The sequence below is a fragment of the Lynx rufus genome, unplaced genomic scaffold (assembly GCF_022079265.1).
Source record: "Lynx rufus isolate CCGP_SWC_20201006 ecotype Redwood Valley unplaced genomic scaffold, mLynRuf1.p SCAF_38, whole genome shotgun sequence".
In the NCBI taxonomy this organism is placed as follows: domain Eukaryota; kingdom Metazoa; phylum Chordata; class Mammalia; order Carnivora; family Felidae; genus Lynx; species Lynx rufus.
This window is the reverse complement of record NW_025814854.1, coordinates 2,349,545-2,375,104: the sequence shown is the minus strand read 5'-3', so window position 1 is coordinate 2,375,104 and position 25,560 is coordinate 2,349,545. Positions and strand designations below refer to the sequence as shown.

The window sequence follows — 25,560 nt, the reverse complement described above, 5'->3', positions numbered from 1 at the left end:
GGTTAAGTGTCCGACGTTAGCTCGGGTCACGATCTCGCGGTGCGTGTGTTCGAGCCCCGTGCCTGCGGAGCCTGCCTGGAATTCTGTCTCCCTGTCTCTCTGCCCCTCCAGTGCTCGCTTGCGCGCTCTCTCTCTCTCTCTCAAAATAAATAAACTTAAAAGAAATTATAGGGGCACCTGAGTGGCCCAGTTGGTTAAGCGTCCGACATCAGCTCAGGTCATGATCTCACCATCCGTGAGTTTGAATCCCACGTCGGGCTCTGTGCTGACAGCTCGGAGCCTGGAGCCCGCTTCGGATTCTGTGACTCCCTCTGTCTCTGCCCCTCCCCCGCTCACACTCTCTCGGTCTCTGAAAAATGAATAAACCTTAAAAAAATTTAAAAAAAGAAAAAAGACATTATCAACACATCTGTACTCCTCCCCCCTTATTTTGTCCTGCTAAGAACTGCTTTGCTTTGGTGAACTTGCCCGGCATGCCTGCCTCACACACGCAGCCACTGCGAATTGTCCTCATCTCAGTGAGTAGCTCGTCTGTGCTTCCCCCTAATGACGTTTTATCCCCCCCCCCCCCTCCTGTGAGCAACTGAGGTAGGAAAATACACTGTTCACCGTGGTGGGAAAAGAAGAAAAGCTCAAGTAGATACATCAGCATCTAAGTAGGCTTCAGAGCAGGGAGCGTGACCAGGGAACAAGCAAGCACTTTCCAAGGATAAGACAGGTCCTAGTATCAGGGCTTAAAAACCTGCGAGGTACAGAGGCAACAGAACAGCCAGACCCACGACCTTACCCGCAGGTCTCCGCACCCCTCAGCCTGTAGACCTTACACCCCAACGCCGAAGCAGCGCACAGACAGCCCCATCAGCTGCTTTCACCCGATCGACAGGGCGGCCACGGCGGAACGCGCTGTCCAGTGCCCCTGGAACATTCTTCAGCACAGACCGCACACGAGGCCACAATCTAACACTCCTAAAAGGACAGAAATCCACAGGGCGTACCCTCTGACGACAACAGGAATAAACAGGGAGTCAGTAACAGACACAGATTTAAAAATACACCAAAGGCACAAACCATAAAGCAAAAAAAATGGTAAGTTGAACTTTTTCAAAATTGAAAATGTGGCTTTTCAAAAACCACTGCTCTCAAAATGAAATGGCAGGGGCGCCTGGGCGGCTCAGTCGGTTGAGCGTCCGACTCCGGCTCGAGTCACGGTCTCGCGGTCCATGGGTTCGAGCCCCGCGTCGGGCTCTGTGCTGACGGCTCGGATCCCGGAGCCCGCTTCGGATTCCGTGTCTCCCTCTCTCTCTGTCCCTCCCCCGCTCACACTCTGTTTCTGTCTCTTAAAAAATGAGCAAGCATTAAAACAAATAAGTAAAATTGCCTAGTATTAAAAAATAAAAGAGAAAAGGCAGCTGCAAGGAGCAGCAGGGTGGGTCTTCAAAACCCGAAAAACAGAATTCGCACACGACCCAGCAAGTCCACCTCTGGGTACAGAAACACAAAAGAACTTAAAATTGGGTCTCAAAGAGGTATTTATTTGCACCCTATTCTTGGCATTATTCACAACAGCCCCAAATGCCCACTGATGGGTCGATGGATGGATGGATGGATGGACGGACAAAATGTGGCCCATCCATACATCAGAATATTAGCCTGAAAAAGGAAGGACATTCTGAGACCTGTCACGACACGGATAAACCTGGGGACATTGTGCTCAGTGAAATAAGCCAGTCACAGAAGGGCAGATTCTGTCTGACATAAACACATATATATCTTCTCGCACGAAAAAGGGGCAGATATTGGAATATATGTACACGTCTCCCCATGTCCTATCAGTCCTCTTTCTCTTGAGAACCCTAACATAGATGCTAAAAACAATGGATGGGCAGGATATTTACGATTTCAAAGTACCCGCCCCGGAGACCCCTGCCCCTGCCGGGAGGAAGAGAGCAAGTTTGGAGCGGGCGCCCCGGCTCACTGCTGGGCGGCCGGCTTGGCCAAGGCAAGCGCCCCGAGCCCCGCGGCAATGCCCAGAGGGCCCGGTTCAGGTGTAGATGGTGGCCACCTGGCCGGGTGAGAGGACCTCGCGTGCCCCCGGCGTCCCCTCCTCCGGGCGCCTCACTGGCCGGGTTTCTCTCACACAGCTTTTTAGAAAGCAGCCTGGAGATGCTCTTGGCGGATGAGGACGACGGGAAAAAACAGCTTATACGCTGTGGGTGCCCCTGACCTATCGGCTCCGGCTTTTCTATTGTGTCTAACGTTCATTCACTTTTTTTCTCGAGTATTTTGAGAGCAGATCTAGGCTCACAGCAAACGTGAGGGAGGCACGGGGCTGCCCCACGCCCCCTGCCCCCCCACAGCCTCCCCCGCGACCCACATCCCCGCCAGGTGGTGCACCTGCTGGAGCTGATGCGTCGTCATCGCCCCGAGTCCACGGCAGGGTCACCCTTGGTGGTGCACGTCCCGTGGGTCTGGACGAGCGCGTGATGGCAGGCGCCCACCACCCTGGCGCCACACGGAGCTGCGCCGCTGCCCTAAAAATGCCCCGGGCTCCAGCTGGTCACCCTCCTCCCCCCTCCCCTCCCGCCGTAGCCCCTGTGGTTCCGCCTTCTCCAGAATGTCCCACAGCTGGACGCCCGCTCATCTTTGATACTTACGTAGTAAAGAAATGATGTGGCTTCTTTTTCTTTTTTCTTGGCTTCCGTTTCTCCCGTTTTACGATTACCGAATCATAAACAGGAGGAGCGGGGATATTACCCTCAGACACAGATGTGCATTAGAGCCCTGGGAAGAAGGGCCGGGTCTTGGACCCAAGCTGTGCGGCTTCCATCGCGCTCCAGTCCCGACAGCTTGGTTCCTGCCTGTTCCTCTTGCCCCGCCTTGGGGCTCAGGGTTCACCCCACTCCCTCCGCCCAGGGTGGTGCCCCTCCTGCCCAAACCACCCCCCACCCCCCCGGCCCAAGGCCGTCCTCAGAAACTCCTTTTAAGTTCACTCCCGCCTTGCGCGTCTCCCTTCCCCATCCCAGAGGTCATGCGAACTTTCCCCAAAAAGCGCCTTCTCCCATCTGTTTTACACTGAAATCCGTAGACATCTGAGGCCTCCTTGGGCTAGCTGCTCCCCGGGCGTGAGTGAGCCAGCCCTGCCCCTGCACCCCCCGCACGATCACCCCTGCTTTCCTTACTTGCACCCGACAGCCTTCACGGGTCACCGCGTGCCTGGTGAGCGAGCAGCGTGGGCCTGCGCAGGGGCCGCCGGCGCCCAGACCCGAGGGGGAGGCCGGGGGCTGCAGCGCCCTGAGCAGCGGGGACGGGGGACCCAGGCCACACGGAGGCGAGGCAGGGGCCAGGCCGCGCTGCTGCACCCCCAGTCCTGCGTGTGCTAAGAGCCGCTGAACCGTGCGTGCACTTGAAACAAGCAAAGTGCACGGAGCGCGGACTCAATCTCAAGGCTGTGTAAGAGGCGCACACCCTCCACCTCGCCAAGTCGCCATCAGCCTGGCTCCAGAATCCTCACTCCCTTGCCTTTACAAACAGTTGGAGGGCCCGGAGGTGACAGCCCAGACACTGCCTGTGTCTGTACCTGATGTCGCCCTGGGGTCTCGGGCCCGCAGAGGTGCGATCCGTCCCTTCTCTTGTACCGTGACGGACCGGGACCACAGGGCCTGTCCCTGGAGAGGACCACGGTCAGCACGTGGCTGCCGCGTCCTCTGGGCAAAGGCCGGCACGACCTCCTTCCCCGTGACTTCCTGCCTGCTGGCAGCTGGGTCCAGGGCCTGGGTCGGCCTCCGCTCAAACCAGGGGCGGCTCGAACGGCAGGCCGGCACCCGCCGCAGGGTCCGAGCAGCCAGTGACGCCGGTGCCTGTGCGAGTCACACGTGCTGACACTCCAGGTCCCTTTCCAACCCGTGCGCCGACCCCGTCAGAAGGTGGGGGAGGGCCACTAGAGCGTCCCCCAAACTGAGAAGGCACTTCGAGACCACAAAGGAAGCAGGCCACTCCGTGCCACCTGGTCTCATTCAGGGTAACTTCCTGACGGGGCATCGGATGGACGATGCGTACAGCTGTGGTCACTCCCTGAAAACCCAGACCCGAGTCCCAGGTGGTACAGAGCGAGGGGACACGCAGAGGGGCAGGGAGTGAGACCCAAGGGATCGCACGCACCCCGAGAGCTAACCTCGTATTAGATCTGGCGGGGCCGCCGGTGCCTCAGGAGGGGGACGACTGTCATCTGTAAGATTCACAGAGGCAAAAGCAAGTGTCCCCGCATTCTGGTCTTGGCGGGCACGTTTCGAGGGTGTGTCCGTCTCCAAGGGGCCCCGAGAGAGGTCATCCAGTGGACACATGCACAACGGAGGGCCAGACCCGGTCAGGAGGGTCAGCAGTCGGGCAGACCCCGTGGCACAGCTCAATTAGGTCGGGCCGGAGACAGGTGGTCCCCCCCCCTGGGGCCCTCATCATCTTCCAAAAGGGACCCATTTCTGGCTTTTCCCAAAATATCGTTATGAGCTCTTTAACTTAAAACATTTCGATGGGTTTTAATTCGTTGCGTCTCTTGTCCCCACTGGAGATCAAACTGTCCCAGTTTGGGGCACTGGGGGGTCGCTTCAGATCACTGCTGAGTCCTGTGGGTGTGACCCTCCTGGACTTTCAAACCGTGGGGCGGTCGGCGGGACGCAGGCCCGGGCTCATCACGGACACCCCGCCCCGCACCTGGGATGAGCCATTTTTCCAAGAGGCCCTCAGAGTGAGCGATGGTATTTCAAGACCACGGTACGGGGGCAAAGGATGGTCACTGCGCTGGGTTGGTCACTGTCTCTAGAGCTTTTCGGCAGAAAGAGGTGGAGGGGAAACAAAGACGATACAGAGGAGATACAGACTACGGACATGTGGCCACGTACGCCCAACAGACTGGTGGCCGGTTACAGATAAGATACGGAGCAGAGGGAAGTATGGGTTGGACACAGGCTGCACGACGCCTTGACGCACAGCGTGCCCAGAACCCGTGGGAGGACATCTGGGTCATTCCCAGCTGGCCGCGACAAACACCACGGTACTTCCTGACGCTTTCCGTGCACACGGACACCACAGAGCCCTTCTGGAAGCCCTTCTCCTCTGGGTACCTGTGTCTCTCCTCCCACACGGAGGGCACAGCAGACGTGGGGGCCGGAAGACCCCGTAACGTCTCCCTGGGTTTTCCCAGTGGTGCGAGGAGTGCCGACACCCACGATAGGATAGGATCACTACAAACGTGAAACGTTTCTCTGCGTGGTCCGCCTTCCCCGCTCCGTCCGGTCAAGCGGCTGTCAGAGCAAGGACCCTCCACACCTGAGCTGAGGCTCCTCGCCTTGTGTTGGCACGCCAGCCAACCGCACGGGTAGCACGCTGATCGCCAAGAAAACCACATCCCTGATCGTGTCAGCCGTTGGAGCCCATCTTCCAGCACATTCCTCGGGAAGGGCTCCCAGGAGCATGTTCTCGGAATTCGGCCTTCTCCCACGTGGGTGACCTTCTGCACCCTTTACGCCAGAAAGTTTTCTGGATATAAAATCCTTGGGACATGTTTTCTTTCTTCAAATCTCTTAAACATGCTACTACTCCATTTTCTCCTGGCATAAAGCATGTTTGTCAAGAAGTCTGATCATCTAATGCTTTCCCTTGTAAGTAATGTGCTTTTTTTCCAAGATGTCCAAAGGTTTTCTTTCTTTCTTTCTTTCTTTCTTTCTTTCTTTCTTTCTTTCTTTCTTTCTTTCTTTCAAGTCTAGTAATTTTACAAGCATATGTCTTGGGGTTGGCCATTCTGGACGAATATATTCAGGAACATGGCATGCTTTCAAATCCTGTGTTTCAGGAAGGTCTTCGTGAACGGTCATGTCCCGCTAGGATAGCATCTTGCAAAATCACAGCACTCTCTCTCACAACGGGGACACCGGCACGGACAGTCGGTCCCTGTGGGGACCCACGCATGCCCGGGTGGCACTCCCGGGTTTGCCCATTCACCCGCTGAAGGGCATCTGGGTCATCTCCAGTTTGGGGATGTGAACGCTTGTGTCCAGGTTTTTGTGTGATATGTGTTCTCGCTTCTGGGAAAAACGCCAGGAACACAGCACACTCTCCCCCGTGCGCCCCTTCGGGGAGACCTCCCTCTACACCCTTTAGCCCACTTTTATTTTTGAGAGAGAGAGAGAGAGAGAGAGAGAGAGAGAGAGAAGGGGAGAGAAAGAGAGAGTGCGAGCAGGGGAGGGGCAGAGAGAGAGGGAGACACAGAATCCAAAGCAGCTCCAGGCTCCGAGCTGTCAGCACAGAGCCCGACGCGGGGCTCGAACCCACAGACCGCGAGATCACGACCTGAGCCGAAGTCGGACGCCCAACCGACTGAGCCACCCTGGTGCCCCTCACCCACTTTCTAATTAGACTTCTTTCACTTTTGTGTGGACTGTTTATATACTCCATACACAAGTCCCTGGGCAGATGTGTGGCCAGATGTGTGTCTGCAGTTTTTCTTTCCATCCTGCAGCCGGGTCTTTCACAGAGCAAAAGCTTTTAGTTTTGATGACGTATATCTGAAGAATGTTTCCTTTCATGGATCACGCTTTCGGGGTCAAGACTTAAGAACTCTGCCCAGCCCCAGGTCCCAATGGCCTCCTACAAGTTATTACACTGAGGTCTGTGGCTCATTTTAAGTGAACCTTTGTACAAACGTGAGATCTAGGTTGTGGCTCGTGGCTGTCCACCTGCCCGGCAAGCCCCCCTGAGATGTGCAGACTTCTAAAACGGCTCCAATGACCCACTCTCGTGCGATCCCCTCTCCCAGTGTGCCCGCCGGCCAGTGACTGGCTTCTTAATCAAACTAAGTGACAGGCTGTCACTTCCAAAAGTAGGCGATACAAGCCTGTGACTCCCACCTGGGCTGGCATCTGCTCGCTCGCCCTGCTCTAAGCAAGCTGCCATGTGGAGAAGCCCGCATGCCAAGGAACAGAGGGCAATCTCTGACCAACGGCCACGAGAGTGAAGCTGGAACAGATCCCTCCCTGGTCAAGCCTTCAGAAGAGACCCCAGCCCGAGCCAACATCTTGACTGCAGTCCTGCAAGAGACCGGACGAGAGGATCAACTAAGCCACAGAAACGGAGATACTGTTCTTGTGATCCACCAAGTTCCAGGGAAATCCGCTGTGCAGCAACGGGCCTGCCTGTGTCGACGGCAGGCCCCCACCCTGGCAATTCTGCCCAAGGAGGGGGAGGAAGTTCCTCAGGAAACTCAAACTCTGCCTTTTCCCTACGGAGCACGGCAAGTGCACTGATGGCCATCACACTGAAAACCACTCTCAAAATCACATTCAGGGCCACCGGGCGAAATGCCACTTGCTGCTCACGTGGCCTGGCATTCACTTGAGGGAGTAGCTCCAGGACCCCTCCCTGGGCACATCCGACCACCTCTCGGCCTCCAAGAAAGGGCTAGCACGTCTCTGTAATCGACGACCCTCTTCCTGAGTGCCTGCCTGATGACCATCCTCGCTCTGACTGGTAGCGAAGGAATGAGCCAACGTGCGGGGCTATGGGCATGCACTGAACGGGTCCCTCGGCAACCACAGCAGATTCTTAAACATGTGGCACCCGCTGTCTCCTTTAATCCTTAGAGACAACCTACGAGGTAGGCGCTGTTACCCCAGTTCTATAGATGGGGGCATGAAGGCCCCGCCCCACAGCTGGAAAACCCAGAGCTGGGACTGGGTGGCAGGTGTGCGCCCCGCCCCCACTGCACACACCGAACGGCCCCCAACGGGCCAGGCCAGGCAGAGAGCTGAGGACACGTACACAGTCGGTGCCTCTGTTGCAGCTCCAGCCACCAAAGCCCTTAGTGCCGCTATCTGGGGAGCTGGCTCCCTGTACTACACTGAGGGGATTATTTTCCTGGAAAATTTCATATGCGTCTTTGAAATGGGAGTTTTATGAGGTGGCGGAGGTCCTAAGCGAGGCCTACACGTTAGAAAGCAAACAAGACGGCCATAACACAGCACGAAACCACACACACACGCATGCAGGCACACACACGAAAACCACCCTTGAATAAAATCTGCAGACTTTAGGATCAAAAAGGTGGGGCGCCTGGGTGGCTCAGTCGGTGAGGCACCCAACTCTTATTCTCAACTCGGGTCACGATCTAGTTGGTTCGTGGGTTCGAGCCCCGTGTCGGGATCTGCGCCGACAGCTCAGAGCCTGGAGCCCTCTTCAGAGTCTGTGTCTCCCTCTCTCTGACCCTCCCCCACCCACACTCTCTCTCTCAAAAATAAACACTAAAACAACTTTTTTAAAAAGGCACACTTCCTCCCACCCAGCCAATCCAGGTTCAAAGAGGGCAGCTCAACTATTAACTTGCCAAGGCATTTTCAGTTTGCCAAGTACTGTGACAGGACTTGCCTAGCAGACTTTTCACATTTGCTAACCTGGAATGAAAAGACCCTGTACCCGCTCCATTGACCAGAGGGTCCGCCCACATGGGTCCAGACAGCCCGAAGCGCAGGCTTTTGGTTCAGGCAGACTGCGGACTCACCCGAGGGGCGCCGGCGAGGTCTTCCTACCAAAGGGAAAGGATCCAGATAGACCGGCAAGAAACAAGAATGGTTCACAATGCAGGAAAAAAGTAAGTTGGGGACGGAGGATGACAGCCCTGATAAGCGGACCCCACCTCTGCGTGGGGAGATAGGGAAATGAGTCACCAATGGGAACGAGATAGCCATCAGCCTGGAATTAATCATGGCAGACAAACTTAATTTAGTTCTGACACTTCTAGGTTCGATGTACAAGAGTCAAGAATAAAGACGACTCAATTCTAGCCGGTGGTTATTTGTAACCTCGTACAGAAAATACTAGATTATGTTAACAGCATTAAAAGGCAAGAACTAAAGCCTGAAAGGTGACTTCCCTGCCGCTTAAGGGCGCTCCAAGAATTCAAATGCAAAGCAAAAGCTAGCAGTCAAAATGATTCTTCTAGAACCTAAATCAGAAGGCACGTCCCCCGCTGCCCCCCTCACTCGAGAGTAAAGCCCAAGTCTACGTGTGCAACACCCCGGCTCCAGCCAACCGGCCTCCTCGCCCTCGTTTAAGGCCAGTTCCGTCCACCCTCTGGCCACAGGTTAGGGACAGTCCCCTCAAGGCCTCCAAGTCGCCTCCTCCCACGCCAGCCCAAACAAAGGCCCGAATCTCCTCCCCCAGAGGGGCTTTCAGTCTGAAGGCCTCCGAGCTAGAGAGACGTCGGATCTGCCGTCCGTCCCCAGCCCCCACCACACACGCCGCACGGCAGCGGGCCCGTCCGGAGCGGGTGGAGACACAGGCGCCACCAGCCATCGGCTCCCGCTCCGTCAGGGGGTCTCCACGCTTCCCGGCTCTGCCTCTGGGCTGCCGGGTCCACCCTGTGAATTCTCGCTTTTCCACAAAAGGCAGCGTGTGTTCTCTGCAGCCGTGAGCCTTCCTCCGCCCGCTTCCTGCCAGGTGAATGGGGAGGATCCAAAGGCCCTTTGTCATTTCCTGCTGCCCGCGCCTCTCAGTCCAAACTCGCGGCTTTCTAACAACCCCATTCTCTCAAAAGCTTTCCGGGTCTCCGGGGAAACCTCTTGGGGTACGATTCCCGACACAAGAGCCACAAGCACAGGTCTCCTCAAAACAAGCCCCCTGGGTCTCGGGGGCCTGCAGAGGGACAGCTCCGGAGCGCCTCGGTCCTACCGTTCGGCGGTCTCACGCCGCACGCCCACAGCTTCATCACAGACCCGACCTTCCCGGCCGCCCCGCGCCGACGTCTGCTCGAAAGCCACTTCTGAACGTCAGCCCCGCGTGCCACCGGGAAGGCGGAGGGTGAGGCGGCCAAGGGGTGCCGCTCCCGTGCACCCAAGCCCCGTCACCGGCTTCCCGCTCCACCCCTGCCTTCCAGCCTCGGCGGCAGGACGCAGAGGTGCCCTCGGCACCGCCTCGAAATCCTGTCCGGACCAGCCGGTCCGTCATCTTCCACCTCCACGCTGAACTGCTGCCACATGGCCAGGACCCACTCAGCTCCGGTTCCTAACATTCTCACATCTTCCCACCCACCCCCACTGGGTCTCCCCACAGCCCGAGGCAGGCCCCAGAACTTTCCTCCCCAAAGTCCCGCCAGCTCCCCACCAGCTACAAACTCTGTCCCACACGTGAGGGTTTTGCTAACAGTCTATACACCGAACTCCTACCTCAGGGCCTTTGCGTCTGCTGCCTCCTGGGGTGGACGTTCTTCCCGGAGAGCACATCTGTTCACACGCCACCTTGTCGGGCCTCTCTCACCCAGCCTGAAAAAAATGGCAACCTCCCGCCTCCCGGGCATCCCCCTGCCCCCTGCCCGTCTCCACTCACCCCTTAACCCGACTCCGTATTTGCTATCTTGGGTCCCCATGGGAGTGTGAGCGCAGACTCTGGAGCACCCCGTCTCCTGCACATCTCCAGTGTCTACTAGAACTGACACACGGCACGGGCTCAACAAAGGGCACGAAGAGGGCCTCCCGCCCTTTTGAAAAACCGTGAACAAAGTTGCCAAAACCCCCCCTTGGCCTGAGGCAAGTTCAGCATCACTTCTGAGGGACCATCCTTAGGGCACGTGGCCGTGGCCGAACAGCAAGGTCCGTAGACAGAGTTTCCAGGGTTTCAAGTGTACGAGTACCGAGTACGTGCGGTGGGGGGGGGGGGGGGGGGGGGGGGGCCACCCCTCGAAACCCAGGTCCACTGCCCGCTCCGCTCCAGGGTAGAACGTGCAGCCTGGGTCTGTCTCGGAAAGAGGGAAAGGCCGCGACACCCCAGGTGCCCCGTAAGCGTCCAACCTGGGTCCCCCAGCTTCTCTGCACATCCGCCGGTCACACGCCAAACGCGGCCGGGCCCTGCCGCGTCAGGTCTGGATGGTTCCAGCCTGACAGAGATGCCCCAAGAGCTCCAAACCCATGAGGTCCCCTCCTCACCGGGTAGTTTCCTGATCCTGGGTCAGGCTTCCTTCACCCCCATGGGCTTCCTTCACCCCCATTTGCCGTCCCCCAGCGTCACGTGACAAGGAGATAGATACTTAGATCCTCCAAATGCGGGAATTACCTCAGCAGGCGCCTAGCTGGCAATAAATCAGCTAAAGAAGGTTCTTTTCTTTTTATTTTTGCAATATCGTTCCATACAAAAGCAATAGAAACATAACAGTCTTAACAAGAAGTTTACAATTGAGTATTTGAACAGAAAATCTGTACACATTGTCATTTACAGCAACTTTACATGGTGAATTAACTGATTGTAAAAAAACATCCATTCTAAGCCCCTCTGCTGGCAGCCTTACTCTTGGAGTGTTACGCGTGGAAGGCCTCCCTAGTGCTATTTACAAGTACCAAATTAAGACTGTATAACTTACATAAAATCCATTAACTTAACGGCTCAATTTACTAACTTTGACTATTCAGTGCTCTGGATGAGGCAAAAAAAACACACCTTGACATACTGACAAAAGACCCAAAATTTAAGTTTCCGTAATGATATTCAAGTTATCCAATTATGAGAACACTCAGTCAGCTACCGGAAAAGAGAGCCGCCACGAGACTGGTCCTGTGAGCGTGTGGTTAAACCCAAACCAGCCACCTGACAAGTGGAGACCGGGTGTCTAACTTACTGGTGGAGAACCAGTTAAAAGTAGGTTTGTCAGGGTAACTTGGAGAATGGCAGAGATTAAGCAATTAAGTTTTCAAGTTCAATTTTCCTTGGATTTAGTTCCATTTACAATTTAAAACATGCAAAATACACTCGCTATACATAAAATTAACGCTTCTTAAGAAAATAAGGCAAGAATAACAGTTCACCATGAGCTAATGTGATAATGAACTATGAACAGAAGCCATCCGGTTACAAATGCAGGACACATGCTTGGCCGGTCCCCAACCTGCCGGGCAGAGGCAACTCTCGCTCCCAGTGGCCTCTAGGTGGCACCAGTTAGCTCATGGCTGAGAAATCTTTCAAGGGCTCCGTTAAACAAGCTTCCAAGTCAAATTCGTCCTCCACTCCGCAGTCCACGTGCCTGACTTTAGTGGGTGTGCCAGAGTACACATCCTAGAAAACAGGAGCACGGTCACGGCTAGCCCCCAAGACACGTGGGACTCGCTGCCGCTGGCACCAAACCCAAAGCTGTGCGCCCCAAGGCAGGGGGTGCCTGCCTCCTCCTGAGCCCACGGCCCCAGAGGCCGAAAGTCCATGCGCGCTAGGATGCTTGGGAGAGAGAATTCAAACCATCACCTACTTCAAATTCACGGGCAACATCACACTTTCTTGGAGGTGGATTTGTCAAATCCCTACCCGCTAAGCAACGCCCACCAGAGGCTGACTAAAAGCTGACACCTTTAAGGCGTCCGAGCCCCGGCCCTTTGACCCCTAGGGGGCCGCAGAGTGGACTCAGCCTACCATCACCCACGCACCGTGCCTCGTGACGCAGAATCGCACCAAACCGCAGGGCACGTGCTCGCCGGCCAAGGAGGATCTGTCTTGGCTGCTCCTTCTCCAGCCCACCTCACCCCCAACACGGGGGCCACTTCCTACACCCACATTTGGGAATCAAGTGAGAGAAAACGCACGTCAAGCTCTTTGCCTTCGCTCACTCTTTCTGATAACTGTGCTGCCAAAGGGACCGTTACGTACCATACACAAGGCACTGTGTAAAACAAAAGTCCAGATATGAACACCCACGTGCATCTTTTACAAGCACAGAACAGATGCTGAAAAGCTAGACAAAACGCAAACAGTGGCTCTCAAGGCAGGATTTGGTAATGGTGTGTAATACATTTCTGAACTGCTTCAATAAACAGGCGTTGCTTTTTTCGTTAAAAAAGTTTAATTACAAGGTCATACAATCAAACCTTAGAGTTTACAGTTTAGGGCATTTAAACCCACTGAAGTCCAATGTTTCATCCAACTTAAACCAAAGTTGTAAATGAAAGTTAAAACAAAAAAAAGTTATTTTGGGGGGGCGCCTGGGTACACCCCCCACCATGGTCATATTCTTGCCTAAAGGGTTCAATCTGAATCTAGTCCTTAAAGAAACAGAACTCCCAAATGAGGAATTCCGCATTTTAAAAACTAACCTGAATCTCCCCAAAAAGCCAAGGTCATGGGGGAAAATGCAGGAAGACTATTCTAAGTTAAAGAACATGTAAGAAATGGCAATTCAGACAAGTAGTCCTTGATTCAACTGTGGATTAAAAAAAAAAAAAAAAAAAAACTTACAAGGACATCATTAGGGCAACCAGAAAACCCAAATGTGGATGCTGATGAGACAGTGTTCTGTCAACATGGCATCTCCTGAGCACAGTGACACCGTGGCTGTGTCCAGACTTGGTGGAGTGGGTAAGGGATACACACAGTTCTGGGTGTTCACAGCATGAAATAAGGTACCCAGCCCAGGCTTCTCTTCCTTTAGCAAACCCAGCCATCTCTGAACCACCTCCTCCTGGACCCCCCAGGACCTCCCACCAGGAGGACCCCTGCCTCTGATCTTTGTGGTCTGGCCCCCCCTCCCCTTGTCCCCTGGGCCTGAGCCATCTCCCTCTAACTTCTGATTTGGCAGGTGGCATGTTCAGAATCTGTTTCTTGAGCTGGGACAAGGGTTCCTCTTCATCCAAACTAAGGATACCACCAGTTGACATTTTCATGGGTTCCTTTTTAGTCCTGCATACGTGTGAATAAATATCCATAAAACTGGGATCATTCTACCATCAAGTAACCTGTTTTTACTTATCTCAATAATTTCCCGCATCATTAGTCTTCAAAAACCTTATGACAGAAACATAACTTTGCTAGTCTTCTATTGTTTGACATTTGCCTTATTGCTCACCTCACAGTCACAAAGAGTGGGTCAACAGAGGGTCCACAAGACAGGATGGACCTATGCTGGGCTTACCAAGGAGGTGACCCAGATGAAGGGAAAAAAGGCAACTATGCACGTTTATTTTATAGGCTTCTGAACTGTTCAAACACAGTGCAGGACGACCTCACACAGGATGACCTCACGTAAAGCATAACTGCTCGTGCGTATATCTGCTTGTATACACGCAGAAAAGTCTGGAAGAACATGTACCCAACCAACAGCGACCCAATCAATACTACCCAACTGACAGCTGAGATAATTTTATATACTGCTTTTAATCTTTGTAGTTTTTTCCTCCAAAAACACATCGTTTTTAAAAACTGGAAAATATGGAGGAAACCCTAGGCCCAAAACACACCTTTATTTTATAACAATTAGCAAACAGTTCTTGTACTAACAAATCACCAGCACAAACTGTATACAGCTTAAAATTAATGCCTGTGACAAGACCTACGTAAGCACTGGAACCAAAAGGAAAAAAGCCTTACGTTTTTCTTCTTAAAGCTTATTTTCATTGTGAGACAGAAAGAGACAGAGAGAATCCCACACGGGCACAGCACTGTAAGCACAGAGCCCAAGGCGGCGCTCGATCCCAGGAACTGTGAGATCATGACCCAAACCGAAATCAAGAGCCGGATGCTCGGGGCGCCTGAGTGGCTCAGTCGGTTGGGCGGCCGACTTCAGCTCGGGTCATGATTTCGCGGTCTGCAGGTTCGGGCCCCGCGTCGGGCTCTGTGCTGACAGCTCAGAGCCTGGAGCCTGTTTCGGATTCTGTGTCTCCCTCTCTCTGACCCTCCCCCATTCGTGCTCTGTCTCTCTCTGTCTCAAAAATAAATAAACATTAAAAAAAATTAAAAAAAAAAAAAAAAAAAAAGAGCTGAATGCTTAACCACTTAACCGAGAATGAAGCCACCCGGGTGCCCCAAGGCTTTTTACTTTTAAACTGAAAATGGTGGGGGCACCTGAGTGGCTCTGTCGGTTGAACACCCAACTCTTGGCTTTGGTTTAAGTCATGATCTCACAGTTCCTGGGATCGAGCCCTGTGTCGGGCTCTGTGATGACAGCACGGAGCCTGCTTGGGATTCTGTCTCCCTCTCTCTCTGCCCCTTCTCCACACATGCGTGTGCTCTCTCTCAAAATAAACTTTACACTTGATCTTAGCCAAAAGGCCGAGAAGCAATAATAAACTTCAAATTAATTAATTAAATAAGAATAAGTAAAATGAAAACGGTAGGACTAACTAGGTGGATCCAACCAAAAACCTAGATTAAGGCCAATACAGAGGGACTCCACTCAATCTGATACTCTGATGACAACAGGAGAAAGGGATAAGGAGCCCCTTACTCATAAGCAGCAAAATCAAACTCTGGCCTCAATGTCAGTTTACAAAGTGGCACACATTGTCAACAATTAACTGGAAACCAAGAAAAGGTACTTACAAAGTTATCCTGAGAGCTTGTCTGGGATTCAGAGCTGCTTTCTGCGGACTCCGTCTCCATTTCCCCGAGGTCCACAGGATGTCTGCGAAGTGAAACCAAACAGGTAAGTCAGCTACCGAAGCCAGGAGGCACGTGATGCAGGAAGGTGCTCCAAGGCTGCTCACTAAACACGAGCACAATCAACACCATGCTGCCCTCTGACAACGGTCACTCGTGTCTCCTCTGCTCCCGAAAGCATCGAGACAGTTTTCAGTGAACCCTCCCTGCCCCAGTGCTGCCCAGTCAACCAGCACAGGGAGAGCTGGCCACAGTCACTGCAAGCGGAGACATCCACCTGGCTCAGAGCACACAACCTGCCCGCTCCCAACTATGGTGCAATTGTTTACACCCCCGAGGGCATCCTACCAGGTAGAAGCAGCAATAATACGCCCAATGTGGGGAGGCAGTGGGGGCGGGTGCACACCAGAACAAACCATACAGCAGACGATCACTAATATTTCCAATTTTCCACTCATAAAGAGCACAGAACAACAGCGGCACAGTGGGAAAAAATTGTATGACAGGATGACATCTGTGAGACCAACTCTGTAAAGCCATGTTAGAAATTATCTCGGGGACTCCTGGCTGGAGTCCGGGGCAGCGGACTATTCTGCTCTCAGAAAACTTCCAGGGGCACTTAGTACGAGGCCAGCGTGCCACACAGGTGATCAAGCGGTATCGGTCACTGCACACGTCGCAGAAACAGAGGCCAAGAGTGCAATAAAGACATACATTTCTTGCAGATCACATCCTTCTTCGGGTGGAGGATCCCAAAAATGCAGCGCCACCTTCCAGAGTTTGATCTGCTGGTCCCACGATCGCCGACTATACTTCTTGAACTTGTTGGGGGTCTTGGGATGGATGCCAGGTTGGCGAAGGTGTCTGCAGGAAACAGGGCGGTTATTCCGACACACACTTTGCCCACATCAGCTTGAACGTTAGCCGAACTATGAGATCAGAGTTACCAAAAAAATACAGATCAACGGAGACTCTATAAAATGAGCATAACTAACGTATACAACAGCACTGCCCCTTTGATTCTACTATTCTTCTGCTACGTGTGCTCCAAAAAACTACATCTGAAGCCTAGTCCTGCTGAGAAATCGACGCTCTAAGCTTTGCAACCTGCGTGTGAGGGAGCAGGGTAGGAAGAGCGTGCTGCTTGGACAAAATGAGGCAACGCTCATGCTTTCCTCCAGTAACATCTTCACAACCTGCAACCCGAACTTTACTTTCTCCCCCATCATGCACGTTAATAGCTTTACATTTATAAGACCACTAGAAGTCTGACGTGAAGTAAGACCTGAAATGTCTTCCAACACCCTGAACTACACAGTGTATTTTCTTATCTTCAAGTCCCCGGGGATCCCATCCGTGCCTCTTCACTCATGTAAGTGCCTCAGCACTTACTGTTCACTGGTCCTCAGCAGACGTGAGCTACGCCCAGACTCAGATTCACCCCTGAAGTAACCATCCAGGCTGCAAAGCCCCGTGCTCCATCAGGATGTGCCAGGGAGACAGGACTACCTTGGGACTTCTTTAATATAGCGGTCATAGGCGATGGTATTCTTGCCGTAGTTGATCTGTTTCTGCCTCCTCATGAGCACGCTTTCATCTGTCTCTAAGTCAGCTGGTGCTGCGGACCCCGACTCCTTCGAATCAGAACTGAAGAGGAAAGGAACAGAACACACCTTAAGATCACTACGTAAGAGAACGGTGAAACACCACCATGAAAGAACATCTGTCCTCTGGATTCCAAACCATGTTAATCTTAAACAGTCTAGAAATCTTTGTGTGTGTGGGAATTTACTACACAATCGGTACAGCTTCCAACGCAGTGAGGAAAGGACTAACCCAGTACATGCCACTGAGACAACCAGCACCTCATGCACAGTTGTTTCTACTAACAGACTGCAGGCCCATCAAATTAAAAAAGAAACCTTTACGTGGCATTTACCTTCCCGACGAGGACTTTCTCTCTCTCCCAAAGTCATTTATGAGGAGTTTTCTTTTATATCTGAAAGCAAAATAAACATCGCTGATTTTAAGGCATAACTGAATTAACTGAATACAATGCTTTTAGAACTGAAACAGCCCCCAAGAATAAGGTCTTCTTCCTGAGCAGTGTAGTCTAGATTAATGAGTACAGGTAACAGCACAGTTGGGTGGCTTATTTTTTTTTTTTTTTTGAAGTTTTATTTATTTTTGAGACAGAGACAGAGCACGAATGGGGGAGGGGCAGAGAGAGGGGGAGACACAGAATCCGAAGCAGGTTCCAGGCTCCGAGCTGTCAGCACAGAGCCTGACGAGCCCGACACGGGGCTCGAACTCACGAACCGCGAGACCGTGACCTGAGCTGAAGTCGGACGCTCAACCGACTGAGCCCCCCCAGGAGCCCCTGGGTGGCTTATTTTCAATCTCCCTCAGTCATCTTCTCTCATAGGAAGAGAAGTTATACACCAAAATCACACCAAGTGCTTAGGGCAACCAGGCTCTATGAGCAACTGCCTCAATGCCCTTGGGCACCACCACATGTGATAAGGCAGAGGTTCTCTGAACCAAATAAAGTCCCTAACAGTTTCAGGTTAAGTCGTAAGAGCCCAGTTTCAAAGAAAATAAACAAAAGTTGAAATAAAAAGTTGACTTCTAATACCACAACTAGTTAGCTACTAACAAGACGCGTGTGCCTGAGTCCCGCGAACCTCCTCCTATACCTGGAAGGAGAACGGCACCACCACCCCCGTTGTGTTCCCCGCAAACTTCACCAGGCATTTGACTTCTATCATCACAACAACTACCAAACCCCAGCTCTGCCCGGGTATGTCGGCCCAAGGACTGTACACAATCTACCACTGAAACCACGAATCCCCTCAAACCAGAAGCTCATTTGTCTGAAGTATGTCATCACTGCATCTCCTTCCAAAATCCCCACCCCCAAGTTTGCTGAGGCATCCAACAGTTTGGGCACCGGAAGTAATGAATGAGTTTACTTCCTGTGAACCCAGGAAACATCAATTCTATGCCAGCCTGTGACAACACAGAGAGGAGGCCCTCGGATCACTTTCTCCAGGGCTTCACTCTCTGTGACTCTAGTTGAAAAAGACTGGCTTCAGGTAGGACTAAAACTCACTTCCCAATTTTCAGAGAGCTGGTGTGTGGTATGTGTTACCCTCTTGAGAGCACAGTGAGTTGAATTCTCGTAAAACATACAGCGGGCCACCACCATCGGCAGCTCAGACCACCCAGGCCTTACTAAAGCAGCAGCCTTCCATCAGGAAAGGTGTGACCTAGGAACAGAGTGGCCCAAAACTGAGCAGGCCTGTTCTGCAAAGCAGAACAACTTTCAGAGGCAGGCCTGTGAGACAACTGAGGAGAAGGAGCCACCAAAGGAGTGTCCAGACAGACCAGGATCTCCACACATAGCACGAGGGCCGCGGACAGTCCCTGGCAAGGGGAGAAGGGGGGGGTCAGGACATACAGGTGAGGCCATGACAGCTGTTATAAACCTCAGGAGCATCGCACAGAAACTACACAGACCAAATCAAACATCCCAGCTCTACAGTTGGGAAAATCGAGATCTACGTCAATAAAACAACTAATTCAAAACACTGGAGGGGCACCTGGGTGGCTCAATCCATTAAGCGTCCAACTTTGGCTCAGTTCATGGGTTCGAGTCCCAAGTCAGGCTCTGGGCTGACTCCTCGGAGCCTGGAGCCTGCTTCGGATTCTGTGTCTCCCTCTCTCTCTGCCCCTCCCCCACTCATGCTCTGTCTCTGTCTCTCTGTCTAAAATAAATAAACATTAAATCTTTTTTTTTTTTTTTTTTTTGAAACAAAACACTGGAGCCATACCTGTTAACTTCCAGCTCACCTTTCCAAGAGGTATACTGCCCCCCCAACACACACACAACACGTGTGGTCATAACCAGCTCCCACACTGCCTGTGCCTTTCTTAAGGAGGCAGCTAGAAATACCATCAAGCTGCAGATTCTGTGTTTCCCTCTCTGTTGCAGACGTGCAACAGGCAATGTGGCCCTGCTTCTCTGCAGAGAGGACACATTTTCATAAGAATTAAGAACCAATGGACTCAGTTGAACATTCTCCAGCTAATTATGAGCCACAGTATTTTAACTCAAAATTCATTCAGCTGGGGTGGATGGCATATATCAAGGGGGGGAACAGAATTTGTAATCAAGAGAAATAAACGGTGTTTAAGAGTGCATATGAGTACAGGAAGTGGCTTGGCCTTTGTGAGAACTCGGGACACACACAAGAATTTTGGGTACAACTGCAAGGGGTTTAGAGGCCCCCAGGTGGGGACCCCTCACTGCGCTCTCCCACTTCCAAGCTGACGTCTGAGCCAGGTGTCAGACAACACACTTCGCTGGGGTGGCAGAGCACAACGCGGTAGGTCAGAGCGCATCACGGCGGAAGGACGGCCGCTACGGCAGGCGTCCTCAAACTCTGGCGAGCAGCCTCATCTGGAGGGCTTCTTCAAGACCTGGCCGGACCCCACCCAGAGTTTGCCATTCAGCGGGCCTGGGGTGGGGCCTGAGAATGTGCACTCCTAAGAAGTTCCCAGGTACTGCTAACACTGTGGTGTGAGGACCAAACTCTTAAAAATCATCATCCTAAGACACATCTCAGATTTAACACATAATTGAAACCACAATAAACAACATTCCAAAACGGTCTGCAACGTATACCTTGCAATTTCCTTGTTAACTCGGGTTCTCATCTCATCCTCTTCGACTGCACTTGCCCAGTCTGAACATCTAGAACGGGGTTTGGGGCCCTCGGGAGTGGTAAAACTGCAATAAGATAAAAACGCACATGTGAACCACGGCACACACTTTCCGTCTCCTTTCAAACAGTACGTCAGGAAATGTTCACGTGCTGTTTGGAGGGTGCCAAGGGAAAGGGCTCTGGGCCAATCTCTGCTCCATAACTTACTAGATCACTGAGTTTAGGCAATTTACTGAAAGCCTCTCTGGGCTTCATTTATCGAACTTCTGGGCACCTACCATGTGCCAGTGTTGGCTAAATCAGGAGGAAAAAGTCTACTGGGGGGAAGGCAAAGTCAACAAGGCATCTTCAGCCCTGAGAACGGCACCTAATACAATTTCCTTTATTTGTAAAATGAGAAGCTACTTTTCAGCATTTTAAAAAACCCTTAGGTAATACTTCATACTAAGCAAAGTGCCCAGCACGTGAAAGGTACTTAATAAACAGCGCATACTAGTTAGTTTCAGATGCGCGTAATGATTCGGAATATACCACATAATTAAAACAAGAGGGTAAGAATTTACAACTGAGTCCCCGCTACAAGAACTTAGCGCACTGATAACAGTGCCCCCCCCCCTAGAGTTGGGTTAAGCGTAAACTAGGGGTTCAGTTCTATCTAGAGATCAAGGAAACCTTCGGCCAAGATAAATCTTTGGTCAAATTAGGGAATTTGAAATCTGGCAGTCAGAATTGCTGGTATGTCCATTATCTGTAGATTAGACATGAACTGATTTTTTTCTACTGGCCACCACGGGCGAAGCCAAGCTGGACACGAACTTCAGCTGCAGCTCTAAGCAGCCCTCAGTACCTGAGCTGCAAACCAAACGGCGTGCTTTGGAAGCGCAACTGCGGTAACAAATGAATAATCTCTTTGCGCAATTATCGTTTATTCTCTTACGGTTTCCTCACCTAGAAAAACTAAAATTAGATTTCTGAAAGAAAATTTCCAGAATCTAAAAATGCGTGGCAGTGTCTGAAGTCAAATTAATGAACCAAAAGTTAATGTGACTCAGTAACCGTATCCCAGATACAGAGAAGAATCAAATGGGGGGATTGTCCAGAGCTGGACATGGACTTCTCACTAGTCTATCAAGGGGTTCAGGTCTCCACCATGGCAGTTTCCTGAACTTTTAAAGGGTGCTTACAAATGACCTTTTGCTACATCACATATTTTTGTAGAAAAGAAAATGCCTCTTGCAGAACTGAAGCCTCTTCTTATTTTTTTTTGACGTTTATTTATTTTTGAGATAGAGAGACAGAACACAAGTGGGGGAGGGGCAGAGAGAGAAGGAGACATAGACTCCAAAGCAGGCTCCAGGCTCCCAGCTGTCAGCATAGAGCCCGACGCGAGGCTCAAACCCACGAATGGCAAGATCATGACCTGAGCCGAAGTCGGATGCTTAACCGACTCAGCCACCCAGGCACCCCAAGCCTATTTTTCAGATTAAGTACATCATAGTCACCAACCTATCCTGTCTCAGAACAAACACGTTTTTTGGGAAGGTGCTGGAACAGAAAACAAAGCCTATTTTACACAATAAGCTAACCTCCCTCCACAGGAACTTCTCACATCCCGCGACAGAGCTACTGCAGGCACCTGTATGCACTCCCCACTCCTCACCATGGCGGACTGGGGAGAAAAGCACTGCCAACGGCAGACACAAGGGCATTTCTGCCACGTTAGATGAATAAGGAGGCCCACGTGGCTAATGAGCTACAGGGGAACCCACAGGGACACCAAAGACTTTTAAGGCAACGTAAGGATTTAACATTTCGTCCTCAGCTAAATGGGAGACCACTGGAGGACTCAGACCCTGACCTCAACGATGTCTGACAGCTTCTGTTCACATCCACTCCAGCCCTGTCCAGGGCCTCTCCCACACTCAAGACCACTTCCCAAGTATCTTTTCTAGTCCTAAGTCTCTAAAAGGCATAGAACTCACACTTATGCAAAACGTGCGTGGCCTCCCCATCCACACCCTCAGGTCTCAATACCTTCCTGACACCTTCTCTTGCTCACGGGAGAAGCTTCGGCCTGACTATGGACTCCCCCCCATGCCAGCTCTGCTCTACCCACAACCTCCTCACCTCAGCACATGGTTCCACAAGAAACAAAGGTGTTCACAGCTAACACTGGAGTCATCCTAGACCCCTCTGCACCCAACCCATCAGCAAACATCAGGAATCCTGCCTTAAAAAGTCAAACGTGAGGGGTGCCTGGGTGGCTCAGTCGGTTAAGCGTCCGACATCAGCTCAGGTCATGATCTCACAGTCCGTGAGTTCGAGCCCCACGTTGGGCTCTGTGCTGACAGCTCCGAGCCTGGAGCCTGCTTTGGATTCCATGTCTCCCTCCCTCTCTCTCTGCTCCTCCCCTGCTTACATGGTCTCTCTCTCTCTCTCTCTCAAAAACAAACATCAAAAAAAATTTTTTTTAATAAAATTAGATTTTTTTTAATTTTTTTTTTCCAACGTTTATTTATTTTTGGGACAGAGAGAGACAGAGCATGAACGGGGGAGGGGCAGAGAGAGAGGGAGACACAGAATCGGAAACCGGCTCCAGGCTCTGAGCCATCAGCCCAGAGCCTGACGCGGGGCTCGAACTCCCGGACCGCGAGATCGTGACCTGGCTGAAGTTGGACGCCTAACCGACTGCGCCACCCAGGCGCCCCAAAATTAGATTTTAAAAAGTAGAATATCAACCACATATTTCTTCCCATCTTTATTTTTCACCATCCCCTTCCACCTCAACCTAACAGCCCACCCACCTTGTCCCCCTCCATTCAGGCTTCAAACAGGCCAAACGCATCCCCACCCGGTGGGGGGGGGGGGGGCCTTGGCACACGGATCCTTGTGGGCCGGTTTGTCCCGTCACCACACAGAGGTAACCCAACAAAGGCCTTCCTTCCCTGTGGCCTCTCAAGAGCACCCTAGCCCTCGTCCCTGCCCTGTCCCCACCCACACCCCGTCCCTCCGAAATACCCTGACCAGCTGAGCCACCCGCATCAGAGTACAAGCACAAGGAAAATGAAAGCGTGGTTTCCGAGGCGTCCTAACCTCCCCAGCACACAACACGCTCTAGAAACAACTCACGTGAATGCTGCAGCAAAGGCTCATTCAGAGAGAAAATACCTGGAGTCATCAGAATGAAAAGAAGGGTCTAGGGAGGAAGGGAGGAATTTGATGTTCCAGAGAGTAAAAAACGCGCCCGAAAAAAAGAGGAGGAGAAGAAGAGGAGGCGGAATCTAGAGGTGCAGACTCTGGTTCAGGTCATGATCTCACAGGTCTTGAGTTCAAGCTGTCAGTGCAGAGATCCTCTGTCCCCCTCCCGTCTCTGCCCCTCCCCCACTTGCACTCACATGCACGTACTCTCTCTCAAAAATAAATAAAACTCGGGGCGCCTGGGTGGCTCAGTCGGTTGAGCGGCCGACTTCAGCTCAGGTCACGATCTCGCGGTCCGTGAGTTCTAGCCCCGCCTCGGGTTCTGTGCTGACAGTTCGGAGCCTGGAGCCTGCTTCGGATTCTGTGTCTCCCTCTCTCTCTGCCCCTCCCCCACTCATGCTCTGTCTCTCTCTGTCTCAAAAATAAATAAACACTAAAAGAAAAAAAAACTTTCTAAATAAATAAAACTTAAAAAGCAACAAGGATCTGGAACTCAAATCTCAGTCTGCGGCCTGGCACCTACGCCGTTTTCACTGCGGTGCGCCGCCCAACTTCTCTAAGCTGAGTCTTCTGAGACCCAACCGAACCAGCTGCACTGAAACGTGCTAAAAGCTTCCCAGTGTCCCTGAAACACAAGAAGGCTCGCTGGCTGAGGCTGAGACCCGTTTTTGTTGACACTTATCACCGGAGGTCCTGTGGGAACGTCACCTACCTCAGTCACGTGACACAGGGTGCTTCACACAGATAATGAAAATGCGGGCACCTTAACCAAACGTTTGGGGCAACAGCTGCCTTCACTAGAACTAGTCAGGCGCTACGCCAGAGGTGACACGACTAGCCAGGTGCAGTGACCCTCACTCGCCGTGACTACCCAAGTGTCGTAGGACTTGGCAGCGCCACCACTCAAAGAGTTGTGACCCCCCCCCCGAGCACCCAAATTAATCAAAGTCCAAAACCACAAGCCCCTTAAATAATCAACTAATGCGAGGCACAGACACCACGAGCGGATCAGGGCGGTAACCCCGAGGTACTCATAACCAGCCAGGACGGGGAACCCAGGAGCCTTAACCAGTCGGGACGGGGGGACCCCAGGTACCTTAGGCAGTCAGGACAGAGTCCCCCCAAGCGCCTTAACCAATGAGGACGGGGACCCCAGGAGCCTCGAGCAGCCCGCTGGGGCCCGGGCCCACCTGTCGGGTCTGCAGTCTCGCGGCGGCTTCGCGGGGCCCTCGGCGTCCTCGGGCTTCCTGCGCCTCCCGTCGGCTCTGCGCTTCCGTCCGAGGCTCCACCTCGCGGGGGGCGGCGGGCTGCGGACGAGAGGCCGCGTCGGTGGGGGGGTGGGGGGGTGGGAGCGGCCTCGAGCCCCCCGCCGCCCGCCCGCCCGCCGACCCCCGGCCCGGCCCGCCCGGAACGCCCCGGGACGCGCGGCCCGCCTCACCTGGCGTCGCCGTCGCGGCGGCTCCCGCAGCCGGAGGGGCTTCGCGGCCGGCAGGCCATATCGAGCGCAGCGGCGGGGTGCTGTGGCGCCGGGCTGCGTCCTCGGGCGGGGGTCGGGGGCCGGCAGCCACGACCGTTCCCGCGCCGGCGCTGACAAGCTCTGCGCGCGCGCCCCGCCCCCAACCGCCTTTATGCGCCGGCGGCCCCGCCCCTCCGAGCTCCCGCGCGCGCCGCGTCGGGCGAGACCATCGGGCCCGGGCGGGCGGGGGAGTCCAGACGGCAGAACCCGCTCCGCGGGCTGCCCGACCCTGGGCGGGGCGCCGCCGGCCCGCAGCCCCGACGTTGCCTTCGGGGAGGCGGCGGACCGACGCCGTCCGAGTGGACGAGGAGAGGCCCGAAGAAAGGTTGCCCCCCTCCTAGAATTGGAGCGGCCGCGCCTCCGCGGGCGGGGGAAGGGGGTCTTGGCGGGAGATTGGGGCGCGCGCGCGCGACGCGGGCGCTCCCGGGGGGGAGGGGGGGGGTGCGGGCGGGCGGCGGGTCTCTGATTGGTCGGCCCCGCGGGGGCGGTCTCTGCGCTGGCGGGAAACGGGAACCCGGAAAGGGAGGCTGCGCTGACGCTGCGGTCTCGGCCCACAGCCGCCGCACCGGCCCGGCGCCGCTGGCCCCCGTCAGTCCTCCCCGCTGCGCAGTTTACTTCCGCCGCTTTCAGCGCCGCCTCCGGCTCTCTGACCCTCCCCCTCCCCCCCCCTCCGTGCTCCACGGGCCCTCCATGACCCCGACCCCTGCGCTTGGAGGCCTCACCCGGGACCCA

At 53.5% G+C, this 25,560-nt stretch overlaps 1 protein-coding gene across 3 annotated transcripts; it reads right to left on the bottom strand.

The window, feature by feature from the left end:
- Positions 1-11,127: 11,127 nt before the first annotated feature.
- SLBP (stem-loop binding protein) lies at positions 11,128-24,918 on the bottom strand. Of its 3 annotated transcripts, none has more exons than XM_047094204.1 (8): positions 24,751-24,914; positions 24,503-24,619; positions 20,075-20,179; positions 17,327-17,386; positions 16,897-17,034; positions 16,102-16,251; positions 15,331-15,412; positions 11,128-12,084 (listed from the first exon to the last, which is right to left on the bottom strand). In XM_047094204.1, exons 1-8 carry the CDS (start codon positions 24,807-24,809, stop codon positions 11,968-11,970), a joined length of 828 nt encoding a protein of 275 aa, XP_046950160.1. In that variant the 5' UTR covers positions 24,810-24,914; the 3' UTR covers positions 11,128-11,967. The 3 variants fall into 3 exon arrangements, with proteins under 3 accessions (XP_046950160.1, XP_046950161.1, XP_046950162.1); XM_047094206.1 differs by lacking the exon at positions 11,128-12,084 and adding an exon at positions 12,093-13,692 and having other exon boundaries at positions 24,751-24,918; XM_047094205.1 differs by lacking the exon at positions 20,075-20,179.
- Between the last annotated feature and the right edge of the window lie 642 nt (positions 24,919-25,560).

Coding starts and splice junctions, on each gene's coding strand:
- SLBP (XM_047094204.1), bottom strand. CDS start 24,809: ATGGCCTGCCGGCCGCGAAGCCCCTCCGGCTGCGGGAGCCGCCGCGAC. Junction 17,035..17,326: donor AGAAAGTCCTCGTCGGGAAG/GTAAATGCCACG, acceptor TTTCCTCTTCAG/TTCTGATTCGAAGGAGTCGG. Junction 15,413..16,101: donor GGATGTGATCTGCAAGAAAT/GTATGTCTTTAT, acceptor TTCACTTCGCAG/ACATCCTGTGGACCTCGGGG.